The 20,093-nt window shown below is 46.2% G+C and overlaps 1 protein-coding gene across 1 annotated transcript in view; it reads right to left on the bottom strand.

Moving 5' to 3' along the window:
• The window catches only part of MYO15B (myosin XVB), a 233,436-nt gene that overhangs the window by 180,256 nt on the left and 33,087 nt on the right, over positions 1 to 20,093 (bottom strand). Inside the window, exon 3 of the mRNA XM_073608123.1 lies at positions 8,909 to 8,966. Within this exon, the coding sequence (XP_073464224.1) occupies positions 8,909 to 8,966 (58 nt within the window). The remainder of the gene's footprint in view (positions 1 to 8,908; positions 8,967 to 20,093) is intronic.

Below are 20,093 nucleotides of genomic sequence, written 5' to 3'. Positions count from 1 at the left end.
ACCCCACCCCTCTCCACTTCTATATCAAGAATCCCTTTCAAAAGGTATTTAATGTATATATGTATACATGCTACCACACTGTGCCTTTAATAGTGTAAATAGCGTCAGTGTCTTATCTCGCTAATAACTCCCTTTGTGCTCTTCCCCTACCCCCTTCACATCCTAATCCCACCCCTTTCCTCCCTCCCATTTCCTCACTTTCCCTACTTTCAAAAACCTGTATAAGTTCCCTTCTTCTCCAAAAAGGGAAATATTATATAGAAAAACAAAAAAAAACAATTTCTACATTTCTATAACCATAAATCAAACAGTGTTCATATATTTAGTGCAATTCAAAATTATCAATCCGTGATATATCCGTGCAATTCATCTCTAAGAGCATGTATACATCTCCTCTCGTCTCTACTTTATAGGGTCTCTATCTGACTTATTTCATCATCTCGTCATCGAATCTAAATTTTACCTCTTTATTCCCTTAAAGAGGAGGAGGTTGGGGAAAAAAAAGAAACCGGGGATGACAGGGGGACAATCCCCTAAAAAAAAAGGAAAAAAAAAAAAAGGGGAGGGGAGGGGGGGTTCTTCCTTTCAAACATCCCACTTAGCAGGGTAGAAGGACTTCTTAGCCTATTTTTGGTATACTCCGTCTCAGTTCTTCAGTTCCTACAACCACTTTATATTCTGTCCTGATTTTCTCACAGGGAAAGGGAATTAATCCAACTAGTCCAATTAATCGGATTTAAAAAAAACTGGGAAACCAGGAAAGGGAACAGGGAAAAAGAAAAAAAAACAGGGGAGGAGATATAGAATATAGAAAAAAAAAAAAACACATAATGTCTATCCTCCTACGGCTCACAGTCTCTGATTTAATCTTCTGCTCCCATTCCTCACGGGACTTCTTCAGCCTGTAGAGGGGTTTCTACGGTTATACTGGGAGAGCCCCAACATCACTGTCTCATCGTCATTGGCTGCAGCCAATCTGGGACTGCACACTGCTCTACCCCCAAAAACGAAAACAGAGCAGGAGGCTCCAATGGTTGAGATAGGGAGAAGGAAGACGATCCCTTTTTTACCATTAAAGATATAGGATATCCCCATCTATATGAGCCTCCTGATTGGCTGATTCTGAAGTCACCATGCTCTTTTGTTATCCATGTGTTTAGTATAAATAAAGGCAGCCTGGCCATTTCTCTTCAGGATTATACTGAGCTCGAGGTGATATTAGCATCTGTTTGTGTTACTTGGAAACAAGCGCGCCTAAACAAGCGCGCTTTCCCGGCATTATATAAGAGGGCTGTATTTGTGCTTTTAAACGCAAAGAAATTATATGCTTATAGGGAGAAGCTTAGAATTTCCCTGACAATACAGCCTAGAAAAATCCCAGAAACAGTAAGGCTCGGTTCACACTGGGGCGACTTGTCAGGCGACCTAGTCGCCTGACAAGTCGCCTCCCGTTCTGTGCTATGGAACCGTTCTAATCGGAGCGACGCAAGTCGCTCCGACTTAGAAAAAGGTTCCTGTATTACTTTGGGGGCGACTTGGGGCGACTTGCATAGACTTCTATGCAGAAGTCGTCTCGCAAGTCGCCCCGGCAGTCGTTTGCAGGTCGCCTCGCTGAGGCGACCTGCAAGTCGTGCCGCCCATGTGTGAACCGAGCCTTAGAATACGGTTAGAAGCACCTGCGAAGGAATTTATAGTGTTGAAAGCAAGCTCATTAACAGTTAAAGGCAAAGTTCAGCTTTTGCACCATGTTACATGTTACACCTGAATTTAGGGTGTGACATGTAACATGGTGCGTAGGGATGAGCTTCGTGTTCGAGTCGAACCCATGTTCGACTCGAACATCGGCTGTTCGCCCGTTCGCCGAATTGCGAACGATATGGGCCGTTCGCGCCAAATTCGTGTGGCGCGTCACGGCCCATAATTCACTGCGGCATGGCAGTGCATTGCTTGCTGATGATTGGCCAAGCATGCACTATGACCCGCATGCTTGGCCAATCACAGCGCCGCCTGAACAAAGAGCCATAATTGGCCAAAGCCAAGGAGGCTTTGGCCAATTATGGCTCAGGGGATTTAGTACACGCCCCACACTATATAAGGCCGCCTGCACGGCGGCCCTGTGTAGTGTGTGTTCCGGCGTTCATTGAGAGAGAGAGAGAGACAGACAGTGTCATTTGATTTGAGTTAGATAGATTAGGCAGAACAGTCAGTCAGTTAGCTGCACTTACAGTGTATTGTGTATATATATGCATCCCAGGTGTTGCATATATATATATACACTGTATTCAGTTTAGCTAGATCCGTTCCTGTTATCTTCTAGACTATTTACATTTAGTGCAGTGCGTCCTGCTCACAGTGTTCAGCTAGATCCGTTCCTGTTATCTTCCTACTGACAGGCAGGCTTGTCTGGTTACAGTATATAAAGCTACCTGAAGAAAATTATTGGTGTTCTATTTGATCCTATTAGTACCACGGTCAGGCAGCTAGACTATTTACATTTAGTACAGTGCGTCCTGCTCACAGTGTTCAGCTAGATCCATTCCTGTTATCTTCCTACTGACAGGCAGGGTTGTCTGGTTACAGTATATAAAGCTACCTGAAGAAAATTACTGGTGTTCTATTTGATCCTATTAGTACCACGGTCAGGCAGCTAGACTATTTACATTTAGTACAGTGCGTCCTGCTCACAGTGTTCAGCTAGATCCGTTCCTGTTATCTTCCTACTGACAGGCAGGCTTGTCTGGTTATAGTATATAAAGCTACCTGAAGAAAATTACTGGTGTTCTATTTGATCCTATTAGTACCACGGTCAGGCAGCTAGACTATTTACATTTAGTACAGTGCGTCCTGCTCACAGTGTTCAGCTAGATCCGTTCCTGTTATCTTCCTACTGACAGGCAGGCTTGTCTGGTTACAGTATATAAAGCTACCTGAAGAAAATTACTGGTGTTCTATTTGATCCTATTAGTACCACGGTCAGGCAGCTAGACTATTTACATTTAGTACAGTGCGTCCTGCTCACAGTGTTCAGCTAGATCCGTTCCTGTTATCTTCCTACTGACAGGCAGGCTTGTCTGGTTACAGTATATAAAGCTACCTGAAGAAAATTACTGGTGTTCTATTTGATCCTATTAGTACCACAGTCAGGCAGCTAGACTATTTACATTTAGTACAGTGCGTCCTGCTCACAGTGTTCAGCTAGATCCGTTCCTGTTATCTTCCTACTGACAGGCAGGCTTGTCTGGTTACAGTATATAAAGCTACCTGAAGAAAATTACTGGTGTTCTATTTGATCCTATTAGTACCACGGTCAGGCAGCTAGACTATTTACATTTAGTACAGTGCGTCCTGCTCACAGTGTTCAGCTAGATCCGTTCCTGTTATCTTCCTACTGACAGGCAGGCTTGTCTGGTTACAGTATATAAAGCTACCTGAAGAAAATTACTGGTGTTCTATTTGATCCTATTAGTACCACGGTCAGGCAGCTAGACTATTTACATTTAGTACAGTGCGTCCTGCTCACAGTGTTCAGCTAGATCCGTTCCTGTTATCTTCCTACTGACAGGCAGGCTTGTCTGGTTACAGTATATAAAGCTACCTGAAGAAAATTACTGGTGTTCTATCCCAGCTTAGTGCAGCTACAGGCCATTAGTATGTCTGGAAGGCCAAGAAGGAGAGGCAGACAGTCACAAGCCAATAAGAGAGGGCAAGCAGGCTCTGTGTCTAGTGCTGGTCGTGGAGACGGTGCATCCTCATCAGCACGTGGCCATGGGACACGCTGGGCCTTTTTTTCAGCAGCTGGCCGTGTTGAGCCGCAACATGCGGAAGACTTGGTCGAGTGGATGACCAAGCCGTCCTCATCCTCCTCATCCTCTCTCACCCATGCCCAGGGTGCTTTGTCTGGCAAAGCAGCGGCCTCTTCCCTCAGCTCAATGTCATCAGTGACTCCTTCCCTAGCTCCACCATGTCCTCATGAGGATTCCCTCGAACTGTTTGACCACAGTGTTGGGTACATGCTCCAGGAGGATGCCCAGCGTTTGGAAGGCTCTGATGATGATACTGAGCTCGATGAAGGCAGTAACATGAGCACGGACAGAGGGGGTGCCCAAGAAGGACAGCAATCTGGCAGTCATGCTCCCCCTGCTGCAGCATACTGCCAGGTTTGCTCCAGTGATGAGGAGGGAGGGGATGATGAGGTCACTGACTCAACGTGGGTGCCTGATAGGAGAGAGGAGGAGGAGGCGGCACATCACCAACGAGGCAGGATGCCCTCCAGGGGCCAGCCTAAGGGCAGCACATTGACTGCATCACACCCCAAAGCTCCACATGTGCAGGGCGCTGCAGTCTCTGCGCGTTATTCAAAAAGTTCTTTGGTGTGGGCCTTTTTTGAGACGAGTGCATCAGATCGCACCGCTGCTATTTGCAACATATGTCTCAAGCGTATCTCACGTGGCCAAAACATCTCCCGCTGGGGTACCACATGCTTGACCAGACATATGTTGACCTGCCATGCAGTTCGTTGGCAAGCGTATCTAAAAGACCCACACCAAAGAACAAAGAGGATCTCTCCTTGCTCCTCATCAGCTGAGATTTCCAACCCCACTAGACCTCCAGTCCTCTCTGAGACCTGCAGTGAGAGGAATGAAGGCGTAGAATTAGGTGTGTCACAGCCAAGTACTTGTGGGCAATCTGCTTTTGGTACACCGACGTCAGATTGTACCAGGCAAATTTCCCTGCCCCAGCTGCTGCACCGCCGAAAGAAGTTTGCTCCCAGCCATCCACATGCCCAGCGGTTGAATGCTAGCTTGGCAAAATTGCTAGCACTTCAACTGCTGCCTTTTCAGTTGGTAGACTCTGCCCCCTTCCGTGAGTTTGTGGAATGTGCGGTTCCTCAGTGGCAGGTACCCAAACGCCACTTTTTCTCACGGAAGGCGATTCCGGCTCTCTACCGGCATGTGGAAGGCAATGTCCATGCCTCGCTGGACAGGGCGGTCAGCGGTAAGGTGCATATTACCGCTGACTCATGGTCCAGCAGGCATGGACAGGGACGTTACCTAAGTTTCACGGCACATTGGGTGACTCTGCTGGCAGCTGGGAAGGATGCAGGACAAGGTGCAGTAGTGTTGGAGGTTGTTCCGCCACCACACCTCCAAAATGCTGATTGTGACACACCTCTCTCCTCCACCCCCTCCTCTTCTTCTTCCTCCATGGCCTCTTCCTCGGAACCAGCGGTGCTCCGTAGTCGTTCAAGGGGCTACGCAAGTACGCAGGCCAAAAGATGCCATGCGGTGCTTGAGCTGGTGTGCTTGGGGGACAGGAGCCACACTGGGGCAGAGGTTCTGTCAGCTCTGCAGGGGCAGGTTCAGAGGTGGTTGACGCCACGCCAACTTAAGGCAGGAATGGTGGTTTGCGACAATGGCACCAACCTCCTCTCTGCCCTCCGACAGGGACAAATGACCCATGTGCCCTGTTTGGCTCACGTCCTTAACTTGGTGGTGCAGCGGTTCTTGGGCAGGTACCCGGGCTTACAGGATGTCCTGAGGCAGGCCAGGAAAGTCTGTGTGCATTTCCGCCGGTCATATAATGCCAGTGCTCGGCTGACGGACCTCCAAAAGGAGTTTAACCTGCCCAAGAACCGCCTAATCTGTGACATGCCCACCAGGTGGAACTCAACGTTGGCCATGCTGCAGCGGCTGCACACGCAGCAGAGGGCCATCAATGAGTACCTGTGCGACTATGGCACCAGGACAGGGTCAGGGGAGCTTGGTTTTTTTTCCCCCACGCCAGTGGGCCATGATCAGGGATGCATGCACTGTCCTGTCACCATTCGAGGAGGCCACGAGGATGGTGAGCAGTGACAGTGCATGCATCAGTGACACTGTCCCCCTTGTCCACCTGTTGGAGCACACGCTGCGTGGAATAATGGACAGGGCACTTGAGGCAGAACAGAGGCAGGAAGAGGAGGACTTCCTTAGCTCTCAAGGCCCCCTTTATCCAGACAGTGTTCCTGCGTGCCCGCCGATCACACAGGAAGAGGACGAGGAGGAGGAGGAGGAGGAGGAAGATTGTGTCAGTATGGAGGTGGAGCCTGGTACTCAGCATCAGCAGCAGTCTTTAAGGGATCAGTCCCAAGAAACACATGGACTTGTACGTGGCTGGGAGGAGGTGGCTGCAGACGTTGTCGTCCTTAGTGACCCAGAGGACTCCGGACCGAATGCCTCAGCAAACCTACGCTGCATGGCCTCCCTGATCCTGCAAAGCCTGCGTAAGGATCCTCGTATTCGTGGTATCAAGGAGAAGGACCAATACTGGCTGGCAACCCTCCTTGATCCACGTTACAAGGGTAAGGTTGCGGACCTTATCTTGCCATCGCAGAGGGAGCAGAGGATGAAACATCTTCGGGAGGCCTTGCAGAAAGGTCTGTGCAATGCGTTCCCAGAGACTGGGAGGTTACAAACTCCTGTTTCTGGACAACGTGTTGCTGAGGCTTCGGTCAGTCAAAGAAGGAGCGGTGGAGAAGGTGGCCGTCTGACCGATGCGTTCAGACAATTTTTTGGTCCGCAGCCCCAAGGTATGATCGGTTCCAGCAACCATCGCCAGCGTCTGTTTTACATGGTGCAGGAATACCTAGGGGCAAGATCAGACTTGGACACCTTTCCCACCGAAAATCCTCTGGGTTACTGGGTCTTGAGGATGGATCACTGGCCAGAGCTTGCACAGTATGCAATTGAGCTACTGGCCTGTCCTGCATCCAGCGTTCTTTCGGAACGCACATTCAGTGCTGCTGGAGGCGTGGTAACCGATCACAGGGTGCGTCTGTCCACCGACTCGGTCGATCGGCTGACCTTCATAAAAATGAATGAGTCTTGGATCACCACCAGCTACCAAGCACCTGATGCTGATGTAACCGAATATTTTTTTTTGAAATCTCAGATCCCTTCAAAGACTGCCTATGCTGATGCTGAGTGACTATCCCTGAGTAATTATCCTCTTCCTCCTCAATCATCACGCTGATAGCTTGTAAGAACATTTTTGGTTCTGGGCGCCACCACCAGTGCCTAAGGCACAATTTTTCAGCCCCTGTTTAACAGGGGCGTGTTAATTACAATTTTTGATGTAATACTTTGCAGCAGGGCTCGTTCCTGCATTCCAACTAGAGTGTCTGTGAGGGGTTGCAGTGTTGTGGCACCAGCACCAGTGCCTAAGGCCCAATTTTTCTGCCCCTGTCTAACAGGGGCGTGTAATTACAATTTTTGATGCAATACTTTGCAGCAGGGCTCGTTCCTGCGTTCCAACTAGAGTGTCTGTGAGGGGTTGCAGTGTTGTGGCACCAGCACCAGTGCCTAAGGCCTAATTTTTCAGCTCCTGTTCAACAGGGGCATGTATTTACAATTCTTGATCTAATATTTCACAGCAGGGCCCTGTGAGGGCTTACAGTGTTGTGGCCACAGCAACACCTAAGGCCCAAATTTCTGCTGAGTATATAGGGCAGGACCCTACTTTCAAACATCTAACTTACAAACGACTCCTACTTGCAAACGGAAGGAGACAACAGGAAGTGAGATGAAATCTACCCCTAGGAAGGGAAATTCTCTCCTGTAAGAGTTAATATGGGAAAACAATTTCTCCTTTCCACTGATGCTTTCCAATCCTTGTTCCACAAAAAACCCAAATTTTCAAAAAACATTTTTCATTGGGACAAAAAGTGAGGTGAAATCTTCTGAAGAGGAGGAAAGACAGCAAAACAAATGTCACAGGGGTGATAACCCTTCCCTATGTTTTCCAAAAAGCTTAAAAAAGATTTTTTGGCTGGAGCTAAACGCTTTAAAAATTTACCCGTTCAAAATTACAAAGAGATTCTACTTAACAACAAACCTACAGTCCCTGTCTTGTTTGCACCGCCTGTATACTGCTGTTCAGAGTATATAGGGCCTTTCCTTATTTTAATTTGGGTGCGGGGTTCCCCTTAATATCCATACAAGACCCAAAGGGCCTGGTAATGGACTGGGGGGTACCCATGCCGTTTGTCTCACTGATTTTCATCCATATTGCCATGACCCGACATGACATTAAACCCGCAAGCAGTTTTAAATGAGATTTTTTCCTTTAAAAATGACATTTGGTGCAGGGACTGTTCTAAACACGGGAAACACGAGCCACTTTACAGGCCTACTATAGACACACCCCAGGTACGATATTTAAAGGAATATTTCACTTTTTTTTTTTTTACTTTAAGCATCATTAAAATCACTGCTCCCGAAAAAACGGCCGTTTTTAAAAGTTTTTTTTGCATTGATACATGTCCCCTGGGGTAGGACCCGGGTCCCCAAAACCTTTTTAGGACAATACCATGCAAATTAGCCTTTAAAATGAGCACTTTTGATTTCGAACGTTCGAGTCCCATAGACGTCAATGGGGTTCTAACGTTCGTGCGAACTTTCGGTCCGTTCGCAGGTTCTGGTGCGAACCGAACCGGGGGGTGTTCGGCTCATCCCTAATGGTGCGGTGCAAATGCCTCCTCTCCCGCCCTCCCAAAGGTGAACCTAGCCTTTAGCCTGGGTTCACACCTATGCAAATTAGATGTGCGTTTCCCCACATCTAATTCGCATAGCAGGAGAATGTGACTGGCTCCCTATGGAGCCGGTTCACATATCTCCGGGGGGCGGCTGCAGAGCGCACTGCACAAAAACGCTGTGCGTCTTTGGCTCCGTTTCAGGGCTGAATTCAGGCATAGAATCGGCCCTGATTCATCCCTGAAACGGGAACAGGGACGCACAGCGCTCCTGTGCGATCCGCAGCCCGTTATAGTGTGAACCCGGGCTTAGAATGACTAAATACTCAACAAAAACACAAGTAGGATATAATAGTTGGATACAACAGCACCATATGTTTCTTCCCTTTCAATGCTTACCCTGTGCCGAATTCAAAAGAGCAGCTAATTCAGCTGGAACATCCAGTGCAGACAGGTCCTGGGAAAGAAAATATATAAAGATATTAACACTTGTCATATAAATTTACACAGTAGTCAATTCCTTATTACATATGACACATTTCATTTTTGAAAAATGTTTTGTTTCTTTTTGTTTGGCTGTATGTGATTGTAGTATTAACCATCTCACGCACAGGGCCTTTTAAGGAATTGTTGATATTCTGAGGGAGTGCCACCACTATTGTTATATGAATATTACATCCTTATCTGTATATTTGATATAATTTTTTTTGGTTAATTCATTATAATGTAGGATGTATTTATATATGTTTTGAAGATCATTTTGGGAGTATCTTGGGTTTTAGTAGGTATACCTTTGTTTTTAACTTGTGTTTGTGTGCCCTTATACTTTCTATGTAATAAAACGTATTTGTTATACAGTTAGCTATAACGTTAAAGTGACACTAAAGGTTCATTTTATTTTTAAATAACAAACATATCATACTTACCTCCAGTGAGGAGGTCGTTTTGCACAGAGTGGCCCCAAACCTGCTCTTCTGGGGTCCCTCTGCAGCTCTTGTGGCTCCTCTCCACATCAGATAATCCCCTAGGAGAAGCACTCTCCTGGGGGGTTACCTTGCGGGCGCGCTCCCGAGTCCAGCATTCAGTGTCCATAGAGGCCGAATGCAGGACTCGGCCGCGTCCCCCCCAACACTTACGTCATTGGATTTGATTAACAGCAGTGGGAACCAATGGCTGCGCTGCTATCAATCTATCCAATCAACAGCCGAGAACCCCGGGCAGAGAGACAGCGCATCCCCGTGGGTCAAGTTCGAGGGGTCAAGTAAGTAAAACGGGGGGGGGGGGGCTGGGGGGCCAGTCACTGACAGGTATTTTTTTCACCTTAATGCATAGGATGCATTAAGGTGAAAAAACACAAACCTTTACAACCCCTTTAAGTCTTAACAGCAGCCAGTGACCCAGAATCAGCATTTGAGCATCCAGCTCACATTTCAGAGCATTCTTAGCCAAGTAGGAGCTGAATGATCAGAGACAGGAACACTGATGTAGCACCCTAATGTTTGGGCAGGGTTGCTAGTAAATGTACCTGCCAGATATAGTTGCCTTGGCCAATTGATAGGGTGGAATCAATTGATCTCCTAACTCTGGAATTGCTGCACTTCTCTCTTCTTTCACTGGGTGGCCGGGTATCTGGTGGCATTGGATAAGACTAGGGCATTGCAAGGACAGATTAGGAATAGATGGGGTATTTCAGCCAATGGGCAGGGATCTTCTTGGGTCCCTTTGCCTGCTGGGAGAGCCTATTTATTTGGGTGAGGTCAGGTGATCGGAGTTCGGTGCCACCTGGACGGCTGTCTGGGTGGACGTGTGTGGTGCTACCCCAGGCTGCTAGGCAAGAGCCTGAGGCCTATCCTGGGGACATCTGGCTGCTGGGCTGTCTGAGGGCCTATCCAGAAGCAAGAGAGCAGCGTAGGGTTGGGACTGCAGCTTGCAGTCCAACAAGAACTGACGGTTCTGCTGGCCGGAGAACCTGTCGTGGTCGGAGGTAGAAGGGAAGCTAGAAAAAATATCGCAGCCTAAGTTACAATATAGTTAATAGTGAATAAAGGTACCATCATCCCAAGAGGTCTCGGGGATAGGCTCCTTAACTGATAATGCCAGTAAATTTGTTGACTCATTTTTGATGCTCCACGTCCATATCCTTCCGTCCTATATCAAAGACACTACCGACCTATTACAACGCCTCGAGGGAATCCAGATCCCTCCGGACACCCTGCTCGTGGCTGTTGATATTGAGGCTCTTTACTCGAGTATCCCCCATGAGCAGGGCTTACGGACGGCTGGTTCCTTTTTGTTCGAACAGGATACAACTACATGGCCCCTTAACCACTTCGTACTTGCACTATTGTATTTCATACTAACGAAAAATTACTTTACTTTCAACAACCAACTATTTTTACAAATACAGGGAGTTGCAATGGGAACGTCATGTGCCCCAGCCTATGCAAACTTATATCTGGGTGGCTGGGAGAGATATATCCATGCCAACGATAAATACTCAGAATTTCTAGACGATATCCTTTTGTGGTATCGCTTTATTGATGACCTACTATTGTTCTGGATGGGTTCAAGGGACAAACTATATTACTATTTCTCCGTGAACTAGACACCAATGATTTAAATCTAAAGTTTACTTTTAAGATTGACTCAGAGCGGATCTCCTTTTTAGATTTGAATATTATGAAACAACCGGATGGGACTTTGGGTACTGACCTCTACAGAAAGCCAACTGCCGGCAACATGCTCGTGTTTGCTACCAGTGCGCACCCGAGCGCTCTGGTACGGAGCATACCATATGCCCAGTACCTGCGCTTACGCAGAAACTGCACAGGAGACACCGACTTTAGATTCCAGGCTAGGGCACTGCGCGAACGCTTACTGTTGCGTGGCTACTCCCCCACCAATCTTCGTAAGGCTTACAACAAAGCAGCGTCACATTCTCGGACTTCCCTTCTCTTTAAGCATAAGGAACCTTCCCCTCCCAAGGACACTGTGAGGTTTATTACGACTTACTCCGCACATCACAATCTGCTTCGTAACATTTTAACCAAAAATTGGCACCTTTTGGCTGAGCATCACACGCTGGCCAAATATGTACGACCCACCCCAGAAGTGGTTTTCCGCAGGGCCCGATCCTTGCGGGATAAACTGACCTCCAGTCATTATATTTCCAAAAAACCCCCGAGAACTGGACCAAACGGCACCTTTAAATGCGGGGATTGTCCCCGGTGCCCTTGGGTCCATGAGAGTAGATATTTTGCCCTACCCAATGGGGAGACTTTGGTCCCTCGTACCTTTGCTAATTGTGCCACTAAAGGGGTGATCTACTTAATGATTTGTAGATGTAAAGCATTTTATGTAGGAAAAACGATCTGAGAATTTAGACAAAGAATTGGCGACCATCTTTATGATTCGGAAAATGGGAAATTAACTACCATTGGCCGACACATCGGTTTGTACCACAGATTTGACAATACGGTTGTCAAATTCTTGGTCCTTGAGGTGGTCCAGCCCAGCCCCAGGGGTGGCGATTGGGATCGCTCGGTTCTTCAGAAGGAGTCCCTGTGGATCGAGCGACTCAACGCCACCCTCCCGCCCGGCCTCAATGAGGCATTATCATATAAGGGATTTTTGTGAATTGTTTGGGTCCCCTCTTTACACTCCCTCCCCCCTCCTCCTCTTCTTCCTACCTTCCCATCCCACCCTTTCCTCCTCCCTTCCCTCCTTGTTCCTTGTCCCCCCCCCTCCCTTTCCCCCCCTCCCCCCCCCATTTTTTATTTGGGATGGTTCCATGTTGTGCATTTTTCAACAATTCAATTTTGATCTGTGACCACCCTTGATGCTGTTGGGACATTATCAGTCCTGGGTGACATTGTAATCGTTACTATTATATGTAAAACATAATTTATTTTGCTTTGCTCTTGTAAATTGTTGTTATCACATATGGTTAATTAATTGCTGTACAAGGACAATCTCTCCTCCCCCCCCCCTCTCTCCCTCCTTGTCCCTTTCGCCTTCCCCATCTCTTCCCTTCTCCCCTCCCCCCCCCTCCCTCAGGTGTTGTTTAGTGGTTTGCTGGATTCATGCTCTTTCCCCTGCGGCGGACACATGTTTGCCCTGGCAGCCCCCCTTGGCCCCCCCAGAGGCCGCTCACGTTAGCGTGCCCTGACTTACGGGTTGGGGAGCTCAAATGCCGGCCACTCCGGCCGCTATTTGAGCCTGACAGCCTCCTGACGCAGAGCTGTGCCCGGTATCGTTCCCTAACAGGTCAGTTTATCATTATCCTCTTATTGACTGTTACACTTTTGTTCATTTTGTACTGTCTTCTTCTATACATCCAAATCTTTGCTATCTGGTGCCTATCTCATTTTCCCCATGCTACTATTATGTCTACCCAGCACACTGGTCTATCTTCAACGTTATGCTGAAATTATATTGCCCTGTGTTTTTGCCTCTGTAGCCTTGGTTGGGCTTTATTACTATCATCTCTACTGCCTGTCAGTTTACTTTCTACTTTTTACACATATCCCAGCAGTCGTGTTGGCTATGAGACCTATGTGTGCAATACTTTTTGCCCTGCATTTTAATTACTATCCTTTCCTTATATGTACATTAGCAGTTTATTTAGACGTTTATAATTCTATTCCTAGTTGGATTGACTTTAATGTGACATGCTCACTAGCCTGCTAATTTGGGTGTCTGAAGCAGTACCTTTGATGGCTCTATATGACCTCCCCTCTACGTTTTCTATAAGTGGAACTTCTGCAACCAATTTAGCTCATGCGTCTTACAATATCTAATGTATAGTTGGTGAGTGTCACTGCCTATTACCACTAGTGTGTAGCCTTGCCTTTAATTAACACTTTGAGCTCCTAGTATCCTTTTTTGAGGTGGTCTCCTTAGCCCTTCCTTTTATTTCCTGTCCCCCCCCCCTCTTCCCCCCTCCCCCCCTCCTTTTCCCCTTTCCCCTTCTCCCCCCCCCCTTCCCTTATCTCCTTGGATCTTGGTCTTATCCTTTCTATACCACTACTGAAGGTTCTTTGTAATCTTACAGCTATGGCACACCCCTTTAGGATCTCACTGGCACCGAGATGCTTATAGTCTGGTTAATCATACTCTTATCTATTAGAGGCTGCCTGTTATCCCCTGTGTCCGCCACGGGGGGACTTTTATTGGGTCCTGCATACTACGGAAACCGCCTGACTGGGTGAGCTTGTCCTTATTTTTACTCCACATGTATGATGTATTTGATTATTGTTGTAAACAGTGTTGCTGCAATGACTTAATGTATTTGCTTGTATATGCTAAAACTATGTTACATCATGTTCTAGATATGCTTCTCCTGAGGAAGCGGTGTTTAACCGCGAAACCGGTCGAGATTTAAAGCTCTACATACACTTCTCATCCAAATCTTGCGGAATCCACCTGTTTTGATTGTGTGGTATTTCCCTTTTATGATGATATAGAGTGATGTTGTCTGTAATTGCAATTGTAATTGTAACTGTAATTTTATTCTGTTGTTTTGATTAAAATTTATATTTTATAAGGTTTTTAACTTATCCTTATACCAACTACGATACACCAACATTTGAGTACCGGAATAGTCCCACTTTTTTCCAATTTTTGGGGGGTCAAGGCAGGAGTCGTCAGTAGCAGCAACTGCGACTGCGCCTTCACCCACTCACTTTCTTCAATTATGACCTCTTGGGATGATGGTACCTTTATTCACTATTAACCATATTGTAACTTAGGCCGCGATATTTTTTTTGGTATACACAGGGTGGATAACACACCCATTTTTTGTTTAAAGTATCCCTTGGTGGACAGCAACACCAATCGATACTCCTTTTTGTCTGTGCCTCTATTTCCCCTTTATGATTTAGTTATTTACCTGTAATGGTGATGGTGACGACTCTCTTGATCCTACCAATCTTGAGGCCGCCGCCCTTGGTGCTCCCCCCTTCCCCCCTCCTGTTTCTTTTAAACCCAAATCTGTGAATTTTCCAAATCTTTCTACAAATCCCAATATATGGGCCTTTGTACAACAGGTCACTAACACCATCGAAGGCTTAAATTTCAACTCCGCGTATCCCTCCAACCTAACTTTGGCTCAGATTAGGGCCATCAAATCCCTACAAAACCATCCTGAACTCACCATTAAGCCAGCCGACAAGGGTGGCAATGTGGTGGTGATGGATGTGTCCTTCTACGAACAAATGTGCCTGGATATTTTAAACAATCGCGAGTGGTATAGACCAATTTCTAAAACACTCATTGTTAACTATATATCCGAATACCAACAGCTGATATTTGCAGCTTATCAAAAAGGCATTATAGACTCCAACACATGGAAATTTCTTTATGTTAAAGAACCCACTACCCCTACCTTCTATTCCCTCCCGAAATTGCACAAACCTCTCGACCACCCACCTGGTCGCCCAATTGTGTCTGGTCGTCAATGCCTCACAGAATCTGCCAGTGCTCTGGTAGATAAATATCTGGCACCCCATGTTGTAGCTTTGCCTTCATATATAAAGGACACTATCCATCTCCTTCGTATATTAGATGGCCAATCCCTGCCCAGTGGCACATGGTTGGTAGCCCTAGATGTGGAAAGCTTATACAACGTAATCCCCCACAATAGAGGCATCTCAGTTATCAGCAAACTCATTCGTGCCAGAGGCCCCCAATATGATGAATACGGGGACTTTGTCCTCAAATTATTGAGGTTCATACTCACACGCAATTATTTCATGTTCGGCTCCTCCCACTTCCTCCAGGTGCAGGGTGTGGCTATGGGGACCAAGTGTGCCCCTGCCTATGCCAACCTGTACCTGGGGGGGTGGGAGAGGGAACTTTTTGACTCGATTCACTCCAACCCCTACCTGTCCAGGATCATATCCTGGTACAGGTATATCGATGATATACTTCTGTTTTGGGCCGGTACTAAGGAAGAACTCTCCTCATTTGTACAAAGCCTTACTGACAACACATACAATCTAAGATTTACCATGGAGTGCAGCCAGTCTCAGATCCATTTCTTGGACCTCCAGATTGGTGTACAACCCAATGGCCAAGTCTATACTACTCTATACCGCAAACCCTCTTCGGGCAATACAATCCTACATGCCCAGAGTGCCCATCCTGAGCCCCTCCTTCGAAGTATACCATATAGTCAATATGTCAGGATTAAACGTAACTGTACCCGCGATGAAGATTTCTTCAGGGCGGCACACGACCTCTATAATAGACTCTTAGATAGAGGCTACAGCCACTCTCTCTTAAAGAAAGCATTCCATAAGGCAAAAAAACTCAACCGTAAAGACCTGGTTTTCTCCAACAAACCATTGGATTCTAAACAACCCACACGACTCATCACCCAATTCTCCAATCAGCATACTCAAATCAAAGACGTCCTCAAACAATTTTGGCCCTTACTCACATCTGATCCTACTATTGCCAAATATATCAACACTTATCCTGATATTACCTATCGACGCTCTCCCTCTCTCCGTGATCGTCTGATTCATAGTCATCATTCTACTGACACTGCACATAGGCCCACTGCCACCGGTACCTATCAATGTGGCAAATGTGACATATGTACATTCGTTGCCAACTCTCAGGTTGTTAATCTACCCGATGGAAACACACACACCATCAGACACTATGTCACCTGCGCCACTGTTGGGGTTGTATACCTGGCCCAATGCCAATGCGGCGCATTCTATGTTGGCAAAACCAAGCGCCCCTTTCAGACCCGTATCCGGGACCATATCAAACCACTATATAAGAACATCACCACTACGGCCATTAATAGGCATATCGCTGCCCAACATAACATGATCCCCATGTTATTTTGTTTTCCGCACTTGAACATATCCCCTCACATGTCAGAGGTGGTAGTACTGATAATTCACTATTACGACTCGAAACCAAATGGATTCATACATTAAATGCTACCATCTTCCCAGGACTCAATGAATATATTAGTTTTAAGCCCTTCCTTTAAGTTTTTCTTTTCCATGCCCCTTCCCCAGACAACGTCGTTTGTGGTTTTTCCTCTCTACCCTATCCTTCTCCATCCCCCCCCCCCCTCTATTCCCTTCCTAGTTTCTCATTCTCCTGTTTTCTCTGTCTTTCTTTCCCTTTGCTGCCATGGCTCCACCCGGTATTTCATTCATATAATTTTTTTTGACATGGACTAATACCTTCCTTCTACATTGATTACAAATGCCTTTTTCCTTTTCTGAGACAAGCTGGCAAATCGACTTAATATATCTTATATCCCTGTATATTCTATAAGTGTATATTGCCTGTATTTATTTGCGACTTAAAACTTTTTTTTTTTTTTTTTTTTTTTTCTGTCATTATTGAACAATATTTTTCAACACAACTGTTGCAATACATATACTGTGTGTTTCCTTTTTTATATATTCTTTTCTATATATTGTTTTTGCATTGTATTTTCAATTTTTGGTTGCAGGTTTCACTGTCGTACTGGGACCCAGTGGTTCTCTATGCACACTGCACACATTGTGGCTGGATGTCGTGTGCTGACACACAGTAATTCCCACCTTCCCCAGTGGCCCCTGTGGATCGTTGGGCAACCTTTGGGATATCCTCCCATCCTGTGTCTCGGCGCACTACACTTCGTGCCCCGTTGTTCCCCGCCACTGGACTGCGGTTGTCCCTGGTGCCTTGGCTAGCCCCACGACTGGGGGGATTATCTGTGGCGTGGGTGGTGGGCGGCGGCTCTGCGGGCTCTCCCGGTTTGGGGGTGACATGGCTAGCGCTGTCTTTGCCTGTACGGACGCCAAGGCGCAGACAACTGTCTGCCCCTGGGTGCCCACGTCTGTTCTCAGACCCTCTGGTCCTTTATTCCATCGGCAGATTGGGTGAGATGACACCTTGGTACTTCCCATTCCAGGGGTGTTCGCCTCTCCAATCACCACACGGTCCGTGAGATCTGAGCATGCGCGCGCGTTGCATGATGGAACTCGTAGTTCCTAGGCACCGTGCAGTGCACAGCCGTGGCTACCCCTCGTTTAGCGTCCGCACACCTGATCATCATCTGATCAGGTGTGGGGGGTATATGAGTAACCGGCCAGTCCCTCAGTTCCCATGGACGAGGGACGTGCCTGCATTCGCTCTGCACACAGCTACAAGGTAAACTTCTGCCTTTCAAAACACCCTGACTTCATGTTGTTTACATGAATTATTTATTATTCCTTTACATACTTTTTAGAACTTATTTTGGACCGGCCTCTTACTCTGGTGGTTAACACTGATTTTCTCAAGCAACACGGTGTGCTTCATGATGAATTAGGTAACAGATTCCTTTTCACTAGCCTCACCTGTGCCCAAGTACATTTTAAAGCTTCCATTTCCCTACCTTTCTGATCCTCCTTTTTTCCTTTATATTTCATATAGGATCCACTGTTACTTTTATCCCTTTTTCATCCCAGCACCGGTACTATATACCTGTGAATGTACAGCTATGAGAATCTTTTCTTACAGCAGATACCATCAAGTAAGTATAGGCATAAACTACCATATCTGGCCCCAGTTAACAACAGCAAGACCCCTAACACTATCCATTTTTCTAATTAGGCCTGCTTTAAGTGGTCTGCAGATATGGTTCAACCTTGATGTCCTTTCCTTGCTGTGTGCATACATATATCACAGGCACTTCCTGACCTTGCCTCTCTACAGCTTTTAGATATACATGTAAGTCCGCACCTCTTCCAGAGATATAGATACATTTATACCTATTTATATACATATATTTTTTGTTCTCTTTTTAATACAATGCACATATGCGCAACCCTCTATTCCTGGAATAACTACCACAGTGCATTATGACACATGACTATCTTTACATTCCTTTGCCAGGTCTACTGTATGCCCCCTGCAGGCATAATTTACGGCGCGGTCTGCCTGCTCCCCGGTGGGGATCTCCTTGGGTGGCTGTGTTCCCCCTCTCCCTCTCTTCCCTCCCGTCTTGGGCACTGACGCCCCAGGTATGTCCGCAGTTTCGTTTAGTGGTGTGGAGCTTAGGGTCGCATGAATGTCCAGCCACAGTTGCAATGTGTCATTGTTTTTACTATGCAGTGTTTGGTCAAATTAATATTTCTAACATGTGTTTTCATGTCCACCACACAGAATTTTTTATATATATCCACCCTATGAGCTCCTGTTCCCTGAAGAAGCCAATGTTTTGGCGAAACATGTAGGAAAACGAGCCCCCCCTCCTTCAACGGCCACTTGCCATCTGGCCCACTTGACCATTCTTAGGGTCACTTACAGTACATGTATCCACAAAATTTGTATAATTACTGTATGAATTGTTTATAATGTACATTGTATTTTTGATAGACTGTTAATAAAATTTGTAATTTTAGTATTTTTTGTTTTATCTTTTCTTCTCTAATTTTCCTGACCCTAGCACCGCTATAATCCCTTGTCCACACACCCATTTAACGTTTGATTATTTAGGGGATGAGGTGCTGTATCCTCTGGTACCATCTAGCCATCTTTACTTTTTATTTACCTGTAAGTTTCTGTATCCCTTGTCACTACAACATAATCTAAGGGTTCTAGGTTACAGCTAAATACAACATGGACATTCTAGGCACGGAGAGGGTAGGTTTTATGTCAAACCTCAAGACTGCTTGCTTGAATGAACACAAAATTGAAGATGACACCCAGACTTTCTTTTCCCGAATGTCTAAACTTCTCAAATGTAAGTCACACTTACATTGGCATATTGAATACTTTAAACTATATGTTAGTGAGAATATCTGTCCCCTCGGGTTGAGGGGCCAGATATTCCCCACTTTAAAAGACCCTTCAGCTGACTTTAAAAAAGCATGGGAAGATGTACTAACAAGGAGCAGTCTTGACTTAATAGGACTTCTTGTCACACAGTATGCTCGTGACATGACCGTTCTCGATAGTGACATTGAGTGACTCAATGTTGAGTATTCTCATCTAAATGATAATGCGGTATTTAAAGACAAATGGAAAGAACTCAAAGAACGACTAGAAAGCATGAATAGAGATATTATAGTCAAGAAACAAATAAAATTTGGGAAAGATAAATCAGCCTTTGATGAGGGCCTAGCTTACCGCTGGCCTGGTAGGAACCAAGGTAGACGGGGGCCACCTCGCACTAACAGTAAAAGGAATTCCACTACAGACATTGAATCAGATTCTTCCCTCTCCTCCACCCTGTCTTCTTTAAGCACTATTCAACCCAATGCCCCATCTGCACTTAACTCTTCACGTAAGAGACTTCGTTTTGGAGGCAATACCCCGCCAACGAACCCTAAAAAAGACAAGAAAGGCCCCAAAGGCCCTAGATCTACACGGGCACCCCCAACACAAACCCCTAATGATACCACTACCCCTTTAGAAGGGGCAGTTGGTCACTCTACACTACACGGCACGATCCCTAAAATTCTAAATTTAGCCACTATGACCAACAAATACACCAAAATTAATGAGGATGCTATTTTTTTAGACCTGAAGAAACAACAGAGCAACCTAGACACCTATATTCTGAAACCTCCACAACCCCAAC

Source organism: Aquarana catesbeiana, linkage group LG12, assembly GCF_042186555.1.
Source record: "Aquarana catesbeiana isolate 2022-GZ linkage group LG12, ASM4218655v1, whole genome shotgun sequence".
Lineage (NCBI taxonomy): Eukaryota > Metazoa > Chordata > Amphibia > Anura > Ranidae > Aquarana > Aquarana catesbeiana.
Note: the sequence above shows the minus strand (reverse complement) of the source record. Positions and strands in the feature narration are given on the sequence as shown.